This window comes from Lampetra fluviatilis, chromosome 22, assembly GCF_964198595.1.
Source record: "Lampetra fluviatilis chromosome 22, kcLamFluv1.1, whole genome shotgun sequence".
Taxonomy (NCBI): domain Eukaryota; kingdom Metazoa; phylum Chordata; class Hyperoartia; order Petromyzontiformes; family Petromyzontidae; genus Lampetra; species Lampetra fluviatilis.
In genome coordinates this window covers 6,220,965-6,239,263 of record NC_136296.1, presented here as the reverse complement: position 1 = coordinate 6,239,263, position 18,299 = coordinate 6,220,965, and the positions used below count along the sequence as shown (strand labels likewise).

At 43.9% G+C, this 18,299-nt stretch overlaps 1 protein-coding gene across 3 annotated transcripts in view; it reads left to right on the top strand.

The window, feature by feature from the left end:
• LOC144938466 (epiplakin-like) overlaps positions 1 to 18,299 on the top strand; it is a 228,337-nt gene that overhangs the window by 142,663 nt on the left and 67,375 nt on the right. For all 3 annotated transcript variants that reach the window (XM_078866306.1, XM_078866305.1, XM_078866307.1), the window contains exon 3: positions 16,511 to 16,600. In XM_078866306.1, coding sequence (XP_078722432.1) covers positions 16,511 to 16,600 — 90 coding nt within the window. The remainder of the gene's footprint in view (positions 1 to 16,510; positions 16,601 to 18,299) is intronic.

The following is an 18,299-nucleotide window of genomic DNA, read 5'->3' as shown; positions in this document are numbered from 1 at the left end:
TGTTTACACTCTATGCTGTAACATACATTGAAACTCACTTGTCAGCAACATTTGATTGACGGGCCTGACTGCTGATGATACCTGGAAGGTTGAAACCGGTCCAGGGTTTGCCTGCTTAGAGCAATGCTTCTGGAAAACGTCGATCCAAAATGCCCACAGCCAAATGGACGAAGAATGCATTCTAATTCACATGGAGAAATGAGTCTTCACGTCTGTCCATCAACGTGTATTCACATCTGCTGCTGGAATATTCCAGTCGTGGATATCAGATATAAAGCTGGAACATAACAATGTATAACAGTATTTGTATTGGATCTGCACCCTTTCCTGGCACATTGGTTTTAAATAATGAAGTTATTTTTTAGCGTTGAATGCCGGTCACTTAGTTTTTATTCTTATGCTTCCCCGCCTTCCGCCCGTGATTCATGGCCCCATGTTTCATGATCTCCCACCCCCTTTTTGAGTGAGAGGCCAACGTCAATAACGTCTTGATGGCAGGCCTTGTAAGGGCACCGTCGCAAGCTCCCTGCGTGTTTAATAAATGGCGGCGCGACGGTTCGTGAGTCATGCTGCCCCAGTCTTGGGCTGTACGGGCAGCGTTAAGCATCGGGCAGCACACCAACGTGACCTTGCCGTGTTTTTTAATCTCATTTGCGATCTTAGATTTTATTGATTACAGAGAGTCTTACACACCCAGGTCGTATTGCCACATGTCCAGGTTTTGCCAGGATCGTACTTTTTTGTTTGTTAAAGATCGCTGTCCTGGGAAATCTTTAAATCTTCCCAGAATATTACAAAAAGATTTATCCCGAGTTTGTGTCAATTGTGTAATCATACACCAGCCAAGATAATGGATTCACGTGTAGATTAACACTGTTATGGTATCGTGAGATATTCTTCTTCCCATGATATGTCCCCGCTTTTTATTCCTCCAGAGGTAGAAACCCTAAATCTGGCGTAGCCCACACGAACAAAAATGACTGGCATTTTTGTATTATTATTTTATAAATAAACAGAGCGAACATTCATAGAGTTATTGTGTGAAACACCTGTCCAAATCTGTCAACTGATTAGATCTGGCAACCGAATTAGGTTTTTAAAACATACATAATAGGGGTTTGGGGATGTAACGTTACCATTGAATAGGGCTTTGTGAACTAGAGGACAACTCAGTGGAACATGGGTCATGGTCCCGACAGCCACTTGTGATTAGGATCTTTACGCGTTTGACTTGAAGGACGCAGGGAAACGTAATAGTATTACCGGACAGACGGTTCCTTAATGTTGTTCTCCACACACTTGTGAGTTAAAGCACATGCAATCATACGTGCGACACATGCAAAAATTAGAAAATGTTGTGGTTTACTCTCAAACACACCGGTGTGCTGTACTAGTTACGAATTGGCATGTTCTGTTTACGTGACAAACCTTCCTAATTGGCTGTGTCGGGTGGTGGCGGGTTTTAACGAGACGCATATTTCTTTACGCAATCTAACCCAAAAAGCTCTATGATGGAAAACGGACACACACGAAACACTTTTGTACTGTGCTATATTTAATATCTTATGGGGATGCTGCCACAGTGTAATAGTGAGCACACTGGAATGGCATTCACACAGGCTGCCGGATTGATCCGATCTCCCATCGCTGCAGTTGAACCAATTAATAAATCCCCCACCCCCTCCCTTACCCGCCAAGCAGTATGAATGCATACCTGCCAAACCATACGGTTTACACCGTATTCTTGTACAAGGAAATTGAGTAAAAAAAAAATCGTATATTTGTTTGTGTTTCTCCCTTGTGATGGGACTTTGTGGGATGAACGTTAAGGGCACGGGGTGACCAATAAGGTCTGAATTGGTCTGTAATAAGGTAGGGCACTGATAATGGGTTGACAGGTATGTGAATGGATACACCGCTGTTCAGAGGTGGGACAAAGTCATTGTTATGCAAGTCCAAGTCGAGTCGCAAGTCATCAAATTCATGACTCGAGTCTGACTCGAGTCCAAGTCACATGACTCGAGTCCACATCTCATAGGTGGGACAAAGTCATTGTTATGAAAGTCCAAGTCGAGTCGCAAGTCATCAAATTCATGACTCGAGTCTGACTCGAGTCCAAGTCACATGACTCGAGTCCACATCTCATAGGTGGGACAAAGTCATTGTTATGCAAGTCCAAGTCGAGTCGCAAGTCATCAAATTCATGACTCGAGTCTGACTCGAGTCCAAGTCACATGACTCGAGTCCACACCTCTGCCGCTGTTAGTCGATCAGCAGGGCCGTGTGTGGTGGAATGAAGCTGAAGAGCTCTGTGGGCCTTACCTGGTAAAATATAACAAAACAAATATTTGTCATAGTAAATAGGTCGCCAGTTGCATCTCCCACTCGGCAGTTGAAACCAGGGGCAACCTTCATTAAATTTTGCACCTACCCAGCCATATGCATAGGTATGGTACGGTTAATTAGACAGCAGTTCGCGTGTGGTGGAGTAAAAGTGTGGGTGCTCGCACCCCTTACAAGACGTCTGGTCGGTGTGTTAAGAGGAGGCCAGAATACCATCTTGACAGTGCCGGATTAAGCTAGTGCGGGGCCTGTAAGCACATGTTATAAAGGGGCCCTAAATAAATAAAAAACACATACATATAAAACTATTTTTACTTGCATAGTAAATTACAGTAATTTTATTTTTTCATTTGCTATACAGCCAGATAATACGACAAATCGCTAACCTTAAACACCCAGTCGTTCATAAAAGTTGAAGGCAGTATAGTACTATAGTAATAGAGCAAGTGCAGAATCACTGACCCGGATTTGATAGCTTGAAAGCATTTAGCTTGGGGCCCTTGCAAGTGCAGGGCCCGTCTCTACTAGGATAACCCGGCACTGCCTCTAGATGGGATCTCTAGATGCTTCCTCGAGTGCAGGCCCTTCTCCCACAAGTGACGTGAACAAGCAATTTGCAGGGCTGCACTCTTTACCTTCTGTGTCACATCCAATAAATGGTGACTGGCCTCTGTGAAGAGTGCCTGCTAATGTATATTCGAGTATTGTAAACGACATCCGAATGAGCTGTTGAATGGCCATGTCAAAGATTGAATGTTATCACGTTTCCATTCGACCGCAGTGCTTTTGATTTGTTTATAAAACACTGCCATCGATGGGCGTGCTGTGTGTTGCGCAGCAGCTTCTCCTCTTGTGTTGTGGAAGGTGTCTCACTGATACAAAGGGGCGGGGAGGCAGAGCAAACACAACGCCTTCCTTACCTTATCTACTACCTGCAGCACAGGAATGGTATCGCACCTATGCAGATAACAGGAATGAAAGTGTGCTCCTGATAGCAGTTATTTGCACACTTTGCAGTGCAGATAGGACCTCTCAGGGGCATACTTTCAGAAACTTCAGACGTTATTTTAGCCGCTTAGGCTTCATTGAGCTCTGCAGCTCTGTTACAAAGACAACCACAGTGGTTGTCGGACATTGCAGTGTCGAAATGTGCAAACTAACAAGAGCAAAACACACAAATAATTTACGGGTGAAAACCACGGCAAAACTTACTGCGAACGGCATAAGCAATGAATACAAGTGCTTAAAGGAGATGGAAAAGTGACAAAAAAAATGATGTAACAGACGTATGCAAAGAAACCGTGTAACACAGCCTGGGAGATAATGAGGCTTAGTCATAGCAGACTCATAAAAAAAACTTGCACCAACCGGAAGTGAGGCTTGTTATCAAGTCCTGTCATTTATTCGTGGAGACATCTTGCAATTGTGCAATAATGTTGTAAGTGAAGACTAAATATTGAACAGCACAGTTACGTGTAATTGCATTTTCTCTTCATTTTGGCTGGGTCTTGTACAAACCCATACAACAGTGTAAAATGTATTTTTATAGGGAGCTAGCGACATTCGTTTTCTGCGGGAATGTTGCCAAGACACTACACAAAAGATGGTCACATGTTTTAGAATGTGTATTTGTGCAGCTTTGGGAATGCACGCTTCAAAAAAAATCACAAGCACGTCTCGATGAAATGTATGACAGAGGGCCTTAAATATGACACGGTTAATGTCCCTGAAGGAACTGCATTGTCACTCTAAACAAATCACGAGCAACGCTTCCTGCCTTGTGATACCTCACATGCAGCCAAATATGAGAACGTCACTCGCAGGAGAATATTGGGAAGGTCGCTAAGTGTGGATCAATGTGAGAAAACACACGTTTGCAGTTGCAATTTCAGTACAACTCTCAACATACGTGGAACACTATTGATGCAGCTACAAACAAAACTGTAGAGCTTGGGGCGATGAGTTTATTAAGCCGATTAATCAAATAAAGTTGTACTCGATTACCGTATTTATTTTGTGCTCAATTATTCGGGCACCTTAAAAAATGGTCACATGTTTTGATTCAAAATTTTTAAATGGGTGATTGTTAGATCTTAATCAAATTGAAGTTTTAATTCTCAGAGCTGGAAACTTGGCAAAATCAGGTTAACGCTAATATGCAATATGATGGGGGAGGGGCTCTGTTTTGTTCAGTCATTGGTGCATACCTGTCAAGATCATACGGTTTAACCGGGAATTCGTGTACAGGAAAATGGAGTTTTCAGATCCATACGGCATACGGCCGTTTCAATACGGGCAAAAAAACAATCTATATTTGTATTTCTCCCTTGTGATGGGACGTTGTAGGATGAACGTTGAGATTGATAAGGGCACGGGGTGACCAATAAGGCCTGAATTGGTCTGTAATAAGGTAGGGGTACTGATAAGGGGTTGACAGGTATGTTGGTGACTGGGCAGAGACCATCAACTCCCTCACTCTTGAGAAAACCTCTTAATCACAGGCGGCTGCCCGGATTCAAACCCAGCGTCTCAGCGGCGGCGGGTCACCCTCGCTCTTGGCTCACCGTCGAACAAAGACGGTCGCTGCATCTCGTGCTTTCAGAAGCGCTTCTGGGGTCGTCTGGAGCACTCTCCCTTTCGATATTAGGAAGCCAATCTTAATTTTAGAACTTTCGTGACTGCAGGAATTATTATTTGTTTCTTTCGGTTAAGTCACGTCTAAAGATAAAATAATAAATTAAATTAAATAATAGAATATGACGTTTCGATTGCAACACAAGCAATCATCATCAGGTATAATGAAATAGCGACATAAAATCTAACCAGAAAACTATAGACAGACATATTAGCAGACAGATATCACCAAGATACATAGCGAGAGCAACACAGGTAACAGAGAGGGGTGATCGTCTCTGTGTGGTGGCCTTAAATAGACAGAGGGGGGGGCGGAGGCAGAGAGAGGGAGGAGGGTTAGAGAAAAAATTAGCATATCAATGAGTGGTCAACAGACGTGGTGCTGCGAATGCGATGGCACGGCAAGCAAGCCTAAAAATCAGGAGAAGGACACACTAAAATTAAATAACCTAGTAAAATATCGAAATGTAATGTAATACAACACAGAGGGTCGGTCAACACACAATTAACGCATAGCCTGGTTGATTACGTATTTCAAAGATTGCTAAGTTAGAATTTAAGTGTGAACAATCTAAAGAGAGGACACAGGCAGAGAAAACAAGTCGCCAGAGAGAGAGAAAAAAGATAAGCTTAAAACTTCCCCGTAGAAGTGGTTCAATCTTAATTTTAGAACTTTCGTGACTGCAGGAATTATTATTTGTTTCTTGCGGTTAAGTCACGTCTAAAGATAAAATAATAAATTAAATTAAATAATAGAATACGACGTTTCTTTAGACGTGACTTAACCGAAAGAAACAAATAATAATTCCTGCAGTCACGAAAGTTCTAAAATTAAGATTGAACCACTTCTACGAGGAAGTTTTAAGCTTATCTTTTTTCTCTCTCTCTGGCGACTTGTTTTCTCTGCCTGTGTCCTCTCTTTAGATTGTTCACACTTAAATTCTAACTTAGCAATCTTTGAAATACGTAATCAACCAGGCTATGCGTTAATTGTGTGTTGACCGACCCTCTGTGTTGTATTACATTACATTTCGATATTTTACTAGGTTATTTAATTTTAGTGTGTCCTTCTCCTGATTTTTAGGCTTGCTTGCCGTGCCATCGCATTCGCAGCACCACGTCTGTTGACCACTCATTGATATGCTAATTTTTTCTCTAACCCTCCTCCCTCTCTCTGCCTCCGCCCCCCCCCCTCTGTCTATTTAAGGCCACCACACAGAGACGATCACCCCTCTCTGTTACCTGTGTTGCTCTCGCTATGTATCTTGGTGATATCTGTCTGCTAATATGTCTGTCTATAGTTTTCTGGTTAGATTTTATGTCGCTATTTCATTATACCTGATGATGATTGCTTGTGTTGCAATCGAAACGTCGTATTCTATTATTTAATTTAATTTATTATTTTATCTTTAGACGTGACTTAACCGAAAGAAACAAATAATAATTCCTGCAGTCACGAAAGTTCTAAAATTAAGATTGAACCACTTCTACGGGGAAGTTTTAAGCTTATCTTTTTTCTCTCTCTCTGGCGACTTGGTTTCTCTGCCTGTGTCCTCTCTTTAGATTGTTCACACTTAAATTCTAACTTAGCAATCTTTGAAATACGTAATCAACCAGGCTATGCGTTAATTGTGTGTTGACCGACCCTCTGTGTTGTATTACATTACATTTCGATATTTTACTAGGTTATTTAATTTTAGTGTGTCCTTCTCCTGATTTTTAGGCTTGCTTGCCGTGCCATCGCATTCGCAGCACCACGTCTGTTGACCACTCATTGATATGCTATTTTTTTCTCTAACCCTCCTCCCTCTCTCTGCCTCCGCCCCCCCCGCTGTCTATTTAAGGCCACCACACAGAGACGATCACCCCTCTCTGTTACCTGTGTTGCTCTCGCTATGTATCTTGGTGATATCTGTCTGCTAATATGTCTGTCTATAGTTTTCTGGTTAGATTTTATGTCGCTATTTCATTATACCTGATGATGATTGCTTGTGTTGCAATCGAAACGTCGTATTCTATTATTTAATTTAATTTATTATTTTATCTTTAGACGTGACTTAACCGAAAGAAACAAATAATAATTCCTGCAGTCACGAAAGTTCTAAAATTAAGATTGAACCACTTCTACGGGGAAGTTTTAAGCTTATCTTTTTTCTCTCTCTCTGGCGACTTGTTTTCTCTGCCTGTGTCCTCTCTTTAGATTGTTCACACTTAAATTCTAACTTAGCAATCTTTGAAATACGTAATCAACCAGGCTATGCGTTAATTGTGTGTTGACCGACCCTCTGTGTTGTATTACATTACATTTCGATATTTTACTAGGTTATTTAATTTTAGTGTGTCCTTCTCCTGATTTTTAGGCTTGCTTGCCGTGCCATCGCATTCGCAGTACCACTTCTGTTGACCACTCATTGATATGCTAATTTTTTCTCTAACCCTCCTCCCTCTCTCTGCCTCCGCCCCCCCTCTGTCTATTTAAGGCCACCACACAGAGACGATCACCCCTCTCTGTTACCTGTGTTGCTCTCGCTATGTATCTTGGTGATATCTGTCTGCTAATATGTCTGTCTATAGTTTTCTGGTTAGATTTTATGTCGCTATTTCATTATACCTGATGATGATTGCTTGTGTTGCAATCGAAACGTCGTATTCTATTATTTAATTTAATTTATTATTTTATCTTTAGACGTGACTTAACCGAAAGAAACAAATAATTAGGAAGCCACTTTGAAAATCTACATCGAAAAGCGATTTCTTTACAACCGCTTTTTGTGTTCAGTTTATCGTCCTTCCCCCTCGCCTCCGATTGGCACGGTTGGCTATGTACGGTGCAAAAGAAATTCAACATACACAGTACGTACATACAACATACATACAGCGCTCTGACCTCTGCGCCCGTTGCGCCCACCTCTTGTATCAATACAGTAACCGACTCCAAATCCATTCCTTTCAAATTTGCCTCACGTTTATTGTCCAGTTGCATGGGCCCTCCCGCCGCCCAGCTGATGAAACATTGACGTAATGGTCGCAATGGGCCTGGGCACTAAGGGAAGAGCGAGATCGTGTGTCTTCCACGTCTCGTGTTCCGAGTGCTCGGCCGGCTCCACGGGACCGTGCTGGCAGCAAGCTTAGAATTCCCGGAAGTTAAATATAGGAGCCGAGTGACATCGGGCATTGTAAAACCATTTGCCTTGCCAACTAGACGAAGGGTGCTAACGTTCCTACGCCTGACTCTTCAGAAGCCTGAACCCAGCCAAGGGCTGCCAAAGTGACACTACGTGTGACATGCTGGACACGTATTTGTTTCCCTATTGCTTAGGGAATTTACTCCCTACCTGTTTATCTGGTTGTTGCAACATTCAATTACAGTATTATAATTTATGTTATTATTTTAAGACAATTTCGGAATCTTCAGTGGTGAGGTTTTGCCTTCACCAAGTTGTTTCCTCTTCACGCAATGTCATTCCACAGACTGGCTTGAAGAGAGTTGCAATCCAAACAAAACAATTAGCTCGTACCATATCTGTCTACTTAGTGTGGAGGCTACCGATGTAGGCGGCATGTACAAAACACAAATCGTTAAATTGGCTTTTAGGAACCGCTTCCATTAGCTCGCTGTGGTGAAGTCACGCTGGTGATTTGTTTGAAAGTGTGGCAGTCAAACCGGAGTAGCAGATTCGTTATTTTATCATGAGCAAAGCTGTCAACTGGTGTCACAACAAATAACCGAGGACATCCCAGAAGGTTGAAACAGGTTCTGAGTTTGCTCGTTTAAACGAACGCTGCTTCAAGACTTTTTTTTTTCTAGAAAGCCAAATAGGCCGATTAACTAAAATATTTGTTAATATGTGTAGAGACAGAATGGTGCTGAGGTAGGTCACGTGACTTGACCATGTGAGCTCATTCATGGGAGCAAATTCCCACAATGCATTTGAGACCTATTTGTGTCTCCGTGTGATGTTAGTGTGTCCCATGACATACATAGGCTGTTCAAAATCGCTGTCTGGATTCACTGCAGCCGTGATGAGGTCAGATTCTTAAACAGTCTTACAGCAGCACAATATTCTTGGTTCTTTCGGTAAAGTCACGTAGAAGGGAAATAATAATAAAAATATAAAACAATACAATCCTCACGACGTTTCGACTGCAACACAAGCAATCACACCTGCTGTGGATTTCACACCTGATGATGATTGCTTGTGTTGCAGTCGAAACGTCGTGATAATTTTATTGTTTGATATTTTTATTATTTTATTATTTCCCTTCTACGTGACTTTACCGAAAGAACCAAGATTATGAATCCCTGCAGTCACGAAAGCTTTAAAGCAGCACAATAGTTAGACTATACAATAGTTAGAATATACATTTTTGTGGGAAATGGCCATTTTTGGTTTAAACTAAAGAGATAATTTTGAATGAATTGAAGAGACTATTGGAACGGGACGTGCCCTACGACTGGCGTTAGTCAGACGATGCATGCCCAATCCCTTCTCAAATGGCGTGCGCTCACAGTGACATCTATTTGCAATGCTTTACACTAATTACTGTGACGGCGTTAAGCGGAGCGAGCTGTATTTGCCACCAAGACGTGTGCCGCTTTGAAGGAAGGTCATGGGATGTGTAGGGTAGGCGGGCATCCAATTGTATATCGTTATTTGTGGTCATATGTGTGTTTTAATGAAGTTGCATAAGCGGGTTGTGTAAGAAAGCTGGCAACATTTTCTTTTCTTTTATTATTCTGCCTTGCGTTGCATCCGGTGTGATGTGTTTTGGGATTGAGTGTAATCAAAAACACAAGAGTTTGCTGCAAGCTCTATACAAAGCTCTGTTGATATTCCTTGGCAATAACCACAGTGTAGAGGGGTGGCCATTTGTCTAAGCAGGGAAGTATAATTGCATTTGAACTGTGAATTGTTATTATTTTGATTCTGGAGAGCTGCATTGTTTGCAAACCTAACATTTTTAAATGAGGTAAAATCAAACAACATGCAATCCGTGATGACATGGTCTATATTTTACAGATTTAGCCTGTTATTTATGCTGTTCATTTGTTTTTTAGCAGTGTTGAGTTGTAAGGAACTGCAGACTTCCTTCAGAAGAGATATTGTATCTTGACTGGCTGTTGATTGTTTTTGTATGAAGGAATGATTAAAATTTACAGGGTTATCACGAATCATGGGCGCTGCAAGCTAACATAAAACTATTAACTAACTAAACAAAACTTTTTGTATTCAACCCGATAAGGCCCATTTAGATATATCGCTCTTTTTCAGAAGCGACATGGCCACAGATAATGTAATAGCTAAACGAAGTGGCTTATCACGTGGAAATTCATAGCAGCCTCTAAAGGCACGTTGATTCTAAATGCGGAGGGAAAAACCGGAGGCCCTGGAGAAATATCGACATGACCACGGGACGAACATGCAAACTCCATATATATACAGGGGTCAAGGGTTGTGATATAACCAACAACCTCCTGCATACCAGTTGAGGGAGTTAACATCTCCTAGCCACCTAACATCTCCTAGCCACATCTCCTAGCCACTGTGGCGGATGCAACCCTGAAATGACTTTCTAACACCACTGCTGGCGGAAGGCCCTCCACTAGAGGGAGCTCTAGAGAGCCCCCCAAGAGGGTAATTGGCCTACTCTTCCACGCTGACCGGACGTCTTGGAAGAGGCGTGAGCACCCACGCTTTACTCCACCAACACGCGACCTGCCGACACCTGAGCCCGTGGAGGCATCTGGGTACGCGGAGGCATATGGCAGGGCACCGAATTTTAGCGGATTTCTTTAAAGACCATTGGCCAGAAGGGTGGGGGGGGGGGATCTCACCAGGAGTCCATGTCTTTTTTTTTGCTGGACCGTTTTACCCTTCCCGGCAAGATGTTCAAACACTAAATAGATACTCTGTGGTTCTTTCGGTAAAGTCGCATGCCTTTACTGAAAGAACCCAAGAGTATGGATTCCTGCAGTCACGAAAGCTTCAAATCAACTAAATAGGTACCTTTTTTCAAGGAATAAAGTCTGCATTAACCACACGTACTTGTGGTGAACATGCAAGCAAACACACTCTGATAATATTTGCATTCTCTTCGAAAATGATTTGCCAATACCAGAACAAGCTTTCTTTATGGCCTAGTCTCACCAGTGTCAGACCAGAGAATGCCAACAGGAGAATGGTACAAAGACAATGCACCTATCAGAGCATTTATACCTCGAGGTGAGCAGCTATATCATGAGACCCTTTTGGGCATTATCAAAAGTATGAAAAATAAGAATAGGTGTTACCCTTCCTGGCAATAAAACAGGTGTTAAGATGTTCAAACACCAATTCTTATTTTTCTTACTTTGATACTGGCAAAAAGGTCCCATGAGTCAAGTCAGTCGGGCGCTGGCGCGGATCCGGTACGGGCACAATGGTGGGAATGAGTTATTGTCGCCGTGATGCCAGTCGGTCCAAAGTGACCACCTCCCTCCCATCTCCCCTCACGCATTAAAATCCGCTGATTCAACACATGCCGCCAGACGCGCTCCACCGTCAGACAAACGTGGCGCGTGACGAAGCTCTGCGGGTCTATTTCAATGCCCCGGTCGCCTGTTTCCACGAAACGTAGGGAGCCATTGGTGTTGCGGACGGTTGTGTTACACGGTAATTGTAGGTGACTTGCGTGTGCGTGCGTTCAACTCTATAGAACGAATGACCAACACATTTGATCGTTACAGTTATGCGCTGCGGATTCCACTTACATTTGGTACCGCGTGCCCCCAATGCCCAAAGATCTGCAGATGCAGAATTGGACTCCTCAGCCAACTCAAGAGCAACCACTAAACCTGATGGGTGTCGCCATCATCGAACCCCGAGGGACTGCCGACGAGTAAATTTAAACGTTCAAAAGTAATTCGCAGCCCTTTGTCAATCCACGGCTGGACGAAGGCTTCCCTGTCGGTGTGTCGGTGGTAGCCATTGCCTGATCATACTTCACCACGCTGGTCAGTGTGGGTTGATGAAGGTTTAGAATTCAGGGGTGGGGAACCTTTATCCTGCCAAGGGCCATTTGGATATTCATAACATCAATCGCGGGCCATACAAAATTAAATTTATGTTGCTATGAAAAAAGCGCCGAGATTTATTGAATTGAGTCATGCGGTTGCCTTGGCAGGGTCAAACCAAATGATTTCGCGGGCCTCGTACGGCCCGCGGGCCGGACGTTCCCCACCCCTGGTTTAGATGGTGGTGAGTGCGAGGGGTTACAGGTCCAGCTCAGGTATTATTCACCACTGATGCTAGCTGTGGCCAGGAATGCGACTGTGGATCGCCATCTTCATCACGCGGTGTTTGAATCTTTCCCAGCGCGCTCTTGCGGCAACGTAACCCACAATGATTATCTGGTACATAGCTGAACGTGAGACACATGTGATAGTGTATCCATTGCGCTAACCGTATCACCCATGTGCCTTGCCAACCTTTGCAGGTGTTCAGGAACACTACTTGGCCCCAAAAGTGTTTTCTACTCCCCTTTTATACAAGGTGTTCTTGAAGGACGGTGTTGCCCATTCTTTATTCAAATTATTTTGCAGTTTGAACTACTTGGTTGAGTGCTGTGTTTGCACGAAAGATAGAGCAATCTTGAGAACGGACAACTCTTGATATGAAGCACCTAACTGGCCGAAGCACCTGGCGAACACCATGGAGGCGCAGTGCTGACACTCGTGCCTCACATCAAGAAGGGCCTGGGTTTGATTCCCAACTGGGGCACCTTTCTGCGTGTACTTTGTGTCAGAGGTCGCAAACGGGTTTTGATTCCTTACACGTACCCGTACCCGTACCCGGCCGCACCAGGGTCGCAAATGGGTACCCGTACCCGTACCCGGCCGGGTACAGGTACCCGTTCCCTACCCGTACCCAACCCAAAATGAGTGACAAACGGTTACTCACCAGTGACTCACGGCCTACCCGTACCCGTACCCGGCCGCACCAGGGTCACAAACGGGTACCCGTACCCGTACCTGGCCGGGTACAGGTAGCCGGGTATCGGGTAGGGTACGGGTATCGGGTACCCGGTTGCGACCTCTGCTTTGTGTGTTCTCCCTCTGTTCTGCATGGGTTTCCTCCAGACTTCAAGTTCTCCAGCGTCCTCCCACAGCTAAACAAAAAAATATATTATGTAACTGGTATTGGCCAAACATCTAAATCCTGAAAAGTGACTTTCAAATTACTCAAGTCAGATTATGCGTAACGATTATTACTCCTTCCTCTGACTGAAAATTTGACAGGACCCTCTTTAAAAAAAAAAATCTTGAGACTCAGCTTTTCCAAATAAACGTGCAAGCACACGTATCAACGAGAGACGTTTGATGAAATTTTTTTTTAGCTTGAAACAAAAAGCTCAAGAAATACGGCCTCGTATTTTCTGCGTTACCGCGGGTTTGTTTTTTTTCTTCACCTTCTCTCTGGGAGCCATTTGAGGTCTTACAAAAGTCCTCTGGCCGTTTCCTCACACCACTGTGATAAAACGTGATTTACTAGGAGGCATGCAAGGCGGCGGTGCATTTTGCATTGCAAAGGGCCAGAGGTGGGACAAAGTCATTGTTATGCAAGTCCAAGTCGAGTCGCAAGTCATCAAATTCATGACTCGAGTCTGACTCGAGTCCAAGTCACATGACTCGAGTCCACATCTCATAGGTGGGACAAAGTCATTGTTATGCAAGTCCAAGTCGAGTCGCAAGTCATCAAATTCATGACTCGAGTCTGACTCGAGTCCAAGTCACATGACTCGAGTCCACACCTCTGCAAAGGGCCCTTGTGTTCCGAGTTCCCATGGGAGACTTTGTGTCACGTATGTGCTGTAAATTGTAACGTTTTTTTAGGACAATTAATTTGATGGGAACTCGTGGCAGAAAAAGGAAATACTTTCATCCACTGTACGTTTAATATGATAGTCGGGCACACACTGTACTTTGAATTTCCAGTGATGTCTTCTCAAAGATGTTTGGCAGAAGAATCAAAGAGAGAAAAAAAAGGAGCTTCAGTGTCATTTTTTTTGCCCCACATGTCCTTTTTAAAATGGCACGATGTGGAGAAAACCCAACAAAAATGTTCCGGCCGAAACTTCTTAACGGTAAATGTGAAACAGATGACGCGCCGCAGAAGAAACAGAGCTGCGTATTGTTGCGTTTGTCCCAGAAATGCCCCGTTGGCTTTTCGGCAGGTTACAATTTGTGAACCTGGGAATTCATAATCACCAACTGGCATGTCCCCAGCACTGCTCTTGCTCGGTCGTGGAGACTGGTGCATTGACCCCACACGTGGTGTAATAAGGGCATTTTGTTCCATTGGAATTGACTCCGGGTCTCCAGGTTGCCTTGAGAAGGGGCCATATTGCAAAAAAATAGCTAATTTACCCACTCAATGGAGGTGTGCTGTGTTTAGTAACGATCAATGTGTCTGTTTTGTCACGTCTCATTTCCTCCGCTCACATCGCACGTTGTTAAATGCGCTTACATCCCACGCCAAACTTGAACTCTCTCTGCAGTTCTATTCTTCAGTGGAATGACTAATACAATCCTTTTTAAAAAGCCACGCGGTAACCTCCTGTAAATACAAATGTGCATGGCAATAGAAGCGCTTCCAAGTGAGCCGTGTGCTGTAAACACGGCGCGCATCGTCATCGTCGTCATCATCGAAGGTCATCAAACCGTGGGGGTCATGCGCACCAGTGGTGCTTTGGAAATAAACGACCCCCACATTCTCACGGTCCCTTGCGATGTGGACAAGAGGATAACGGAGTTTCATGCCACAGCAGTTGGTGTGAGTGCAGGGGAGTTACTTAGTTAATTCTCTTCAGCCCCTATGGGACATAAAGGCCGCAATGAGTTCCCTCCTCTTCTTCCTGTCCTTGGCAACATGTTGAGCCTCGCTCCAAAAGAGGTCGATCGCTGCTACCAGCTCGTCCTTCACTGTCTTGCGCCACGTGGTCTTGGGACTCCCGCGTTTCCTTTTGCCCGGTGGTGTGCATCTGAGGGGCGACTTTTGGGTATACGGTCCTGGTCCATTCTGAGTACATGTCCGAGTCACTGTCTCTCGATGTCTCGTGTGATATTAGGACAACCAGTTTTCTTGTACAGTTCGGTGTTGTGGATTTTGTTTGGCCCAAAGGTTGCAGCAGATTCTCCCGAGGCATCTGTTATGGACGGCTGAGAAACGGTTTCATCCATTGCCATTGGCTCAGGTTCATCGCAATAGCCTGGTGTGCTGCTGCTGCTGCCAAGAGAACAGAGTGACTCACCAATTAGAGTAGAGAGCCATGAAATAGCATGCAGCCAGCCCTTCCACGCTACTCCCTTGAGTTTTTTTGTAACTGACTCATGATTCTTTGGGCGTGTGACATCTTATGTTGTTATTACACGAGTAATTACAATTATTTGATACCCCCGCTGCTGGATTTGCTGTGGTGCACGAGCACAATTGATAGAGCAAAAAATAATAAACTCAATTGGTTGGTCAATAACACTGACCTTAAAAGTAAAAAATGCATCCACGAGGTAACATAGCGGGCATTGGCCCTTCATGTATGTGCTGTGAAGTAGGGAATTGCCCAGAACTTAGCATTGTATATCTTAAGGTACAGAGGTATATTTAAATCATAATTAGATGAGTACCACGGTTCTGTTTACAATGCGTAACATTTTAACGTGATAAACTGCTTTTTAAAATAATCATTGGTTTATATAGAAGATAAAATCTAAATCAGGCATTATACAGCATTCACTATTTGCATACCCATCTAAGTTTGCTGGCTGCAGGCCTCCCATGCCATTTAGCTCGTTTGGGGGCCATTTGACCATACTCCACTATGCTAGCCAGTACGGATAAATGAAGGCGGCTAGCGTAGACGTGGGAGCATTGCGTACAAGTGTGGGTACCCCCCCTCACCCACCTCTTCAAAGATGTTATGCCTGTGTTGGAAGAGGAGGCCAAATACCCCCTTTACAGTACCTCTACGGTGCTACCCTCCAGTGGAGACACATTCCCCCCAAGCGGTGGCGTGAGCAAGCAGTTGCGGGGCTGCACCTTCACCGCACACCTTGCATGCATTGCACCGTGAATAACGTTGTGATGCCATTGGTACCTCATTTTGCCAGTAAAAAAATATGATAAATTTTTTTTACCCTTTTATCTGGCAACAAAACTGACACCTTTTTTTACGAGGAGTCATGTTTGCATAGACCACAATACCTGCAGTCATAATGCAAACAAAAAACATAACTCTGATAATGTATGCACTGTCCTTGAAGTTGATTGGTCCACACCCGAGACAGCTTTCCTTAGAGCCTAGTCTCACATGGGTTGGACCAGATGACGCCATTATGACTGCAGGTATTGTGGTCTATGCAAACATGACTCCTCGTAAAAAAGGTGTCAGTTTGTTGCCAGATAAAAGGGTAAAAAAAACTATTTTCAACGTTGTGATGCACGTAGGGCTTAATCCCCGTGTGCTCGTGTGTGTGTCCCCCTTGTGGTCCGGGCAGTCCAAGCGACAGGTGAACGACCTGTACGAAGACCTGCGCGATGGACACAACCTCATCTCGCTGCTGGAGCTGCTGTCCGGGGAGATGCTGGTGAGACTCGGACGGCGCTCGTGCCCGCGACACCCGGGGGGGGGGGGGGGGGCAGGGGGGGTTACCACGGCACGCGTCGGAGATTGGGGCGCCACAGTGGCTCAGTGATGTTAACTACCTCGCCTGGTACACAGGAGGTTCCTATTCTTAGGTTTTTTTTTGTAAAGTCACGTAGGTAAAAAATTACAATTAAAATTAATGAAAGTAAAATAAATATTAAATAAAAATCACGACGTTTCGGAGGCAACACAAGCTTCCGTCTTCAGGTGGAACCGTCACAGCACGATAGCTGTATCAAGTGAGAGAAATTCCAAGAAAACAGTCCTTGTATATATATACTGGTTGAGGGTGGGAGGAGCCAAGGTAGGCCCTGAATATTATTTTTGTGAGGTTCGGTGCGGCTGAAGCACGCTGTTAGGAATGAGCCTACGTGACTTTACCGAAAAAACCTAAGAATATGAATCCTTGCAGTCACGAAAGCTTCAAATCTAGAATTAACACAGGAGGTTGTGGGTTCGATCCTGACCCTGACGCCTGATATATATTTGGAGTTGGCGTGTTCTCCCTGTGGTCGCGTGGATTTTTCTCTGGGTCCTCCAGTTTTTCTCTCCACATTCAGAAACATGCGTTTTAGAGTATTTGGCTGCTATCAATTTTCACGTGGTAAGCCAATTTGTTAAGCTATCATTTTTAGCCAGGCTGCTTCTGAAAAAAGAGATGTGTAGCTCAGTGGGCCTTACCTGGTAAAATAAAAATAAATAGTTTTAATGTATGTATAGGGTCACATATAATTAATTTACAAGACTAAACGTAGTTTTTAAAATGGATTAATATTCTTTATGAAGGCAATTGAGACCATTGAATGTTACAATATCTGTTTGCACGCATGTTTCTGAATGTAGATACATGAATATATCAGCAGTACATTTGGCCAGTAGAGTAGGATTTGTGTTTTTGCGCAAGTTCAAGATTCAAGTGTATTTCCTTCAACCAGGTGCGACCTCAAGAGATTTTTTCATTTTCATTTACAAGAGGGACCTGGGTCACCAACATGAGCAAAGCAAGACAAGTAAAATAAAGCGCAGCAATCACGCAAATTGAAATATGAACAAAATGACTTATTGCAGAAAGCAAAAAATCGAACATTCGTAAATACATGTTAATCAACATTAAATATTCGTTATCCCTGCAGCACAAGTCTACTCAGGCAGATTATTACTTTACAAAAGTGTTAAACATTGGAGAAATATTGGGTGACGATCAGACTCGTATGTAAACTGACAAGGAGATAAGTCATATGTACAGCGGTGGTTGTCACACTGTGCTGAGAAAACCCGGTGACCTCAGTTTTATTCCTGGTCTTGGCCAAAATCAGTGGCAACTATCAGTACTGGTCCTGGGCATCCCCATAGGTTGACTTGCCCTTAACTGAGCACCTCGTGCAGTGTTAAAAACATCAGCAGAGGAGAGACAAAGGCAGCTGGATTTATTCTTACCACACTACCACCACTACCTTGAGCACCATACTGGCCTTGATAGATGCTCGCTAACAGCACCTGCCCCAACAGCCTAGTAAACATAAGCTGAACCCTTATTATGTTTATGTGCCATGAAGGAGGGCCATTGCCCGAAACGTCGCCGATTTTATTCATGTTTTCTTTTAAGGCCACGGTGTATGAGAGTGAAGGCCACGCTGTTA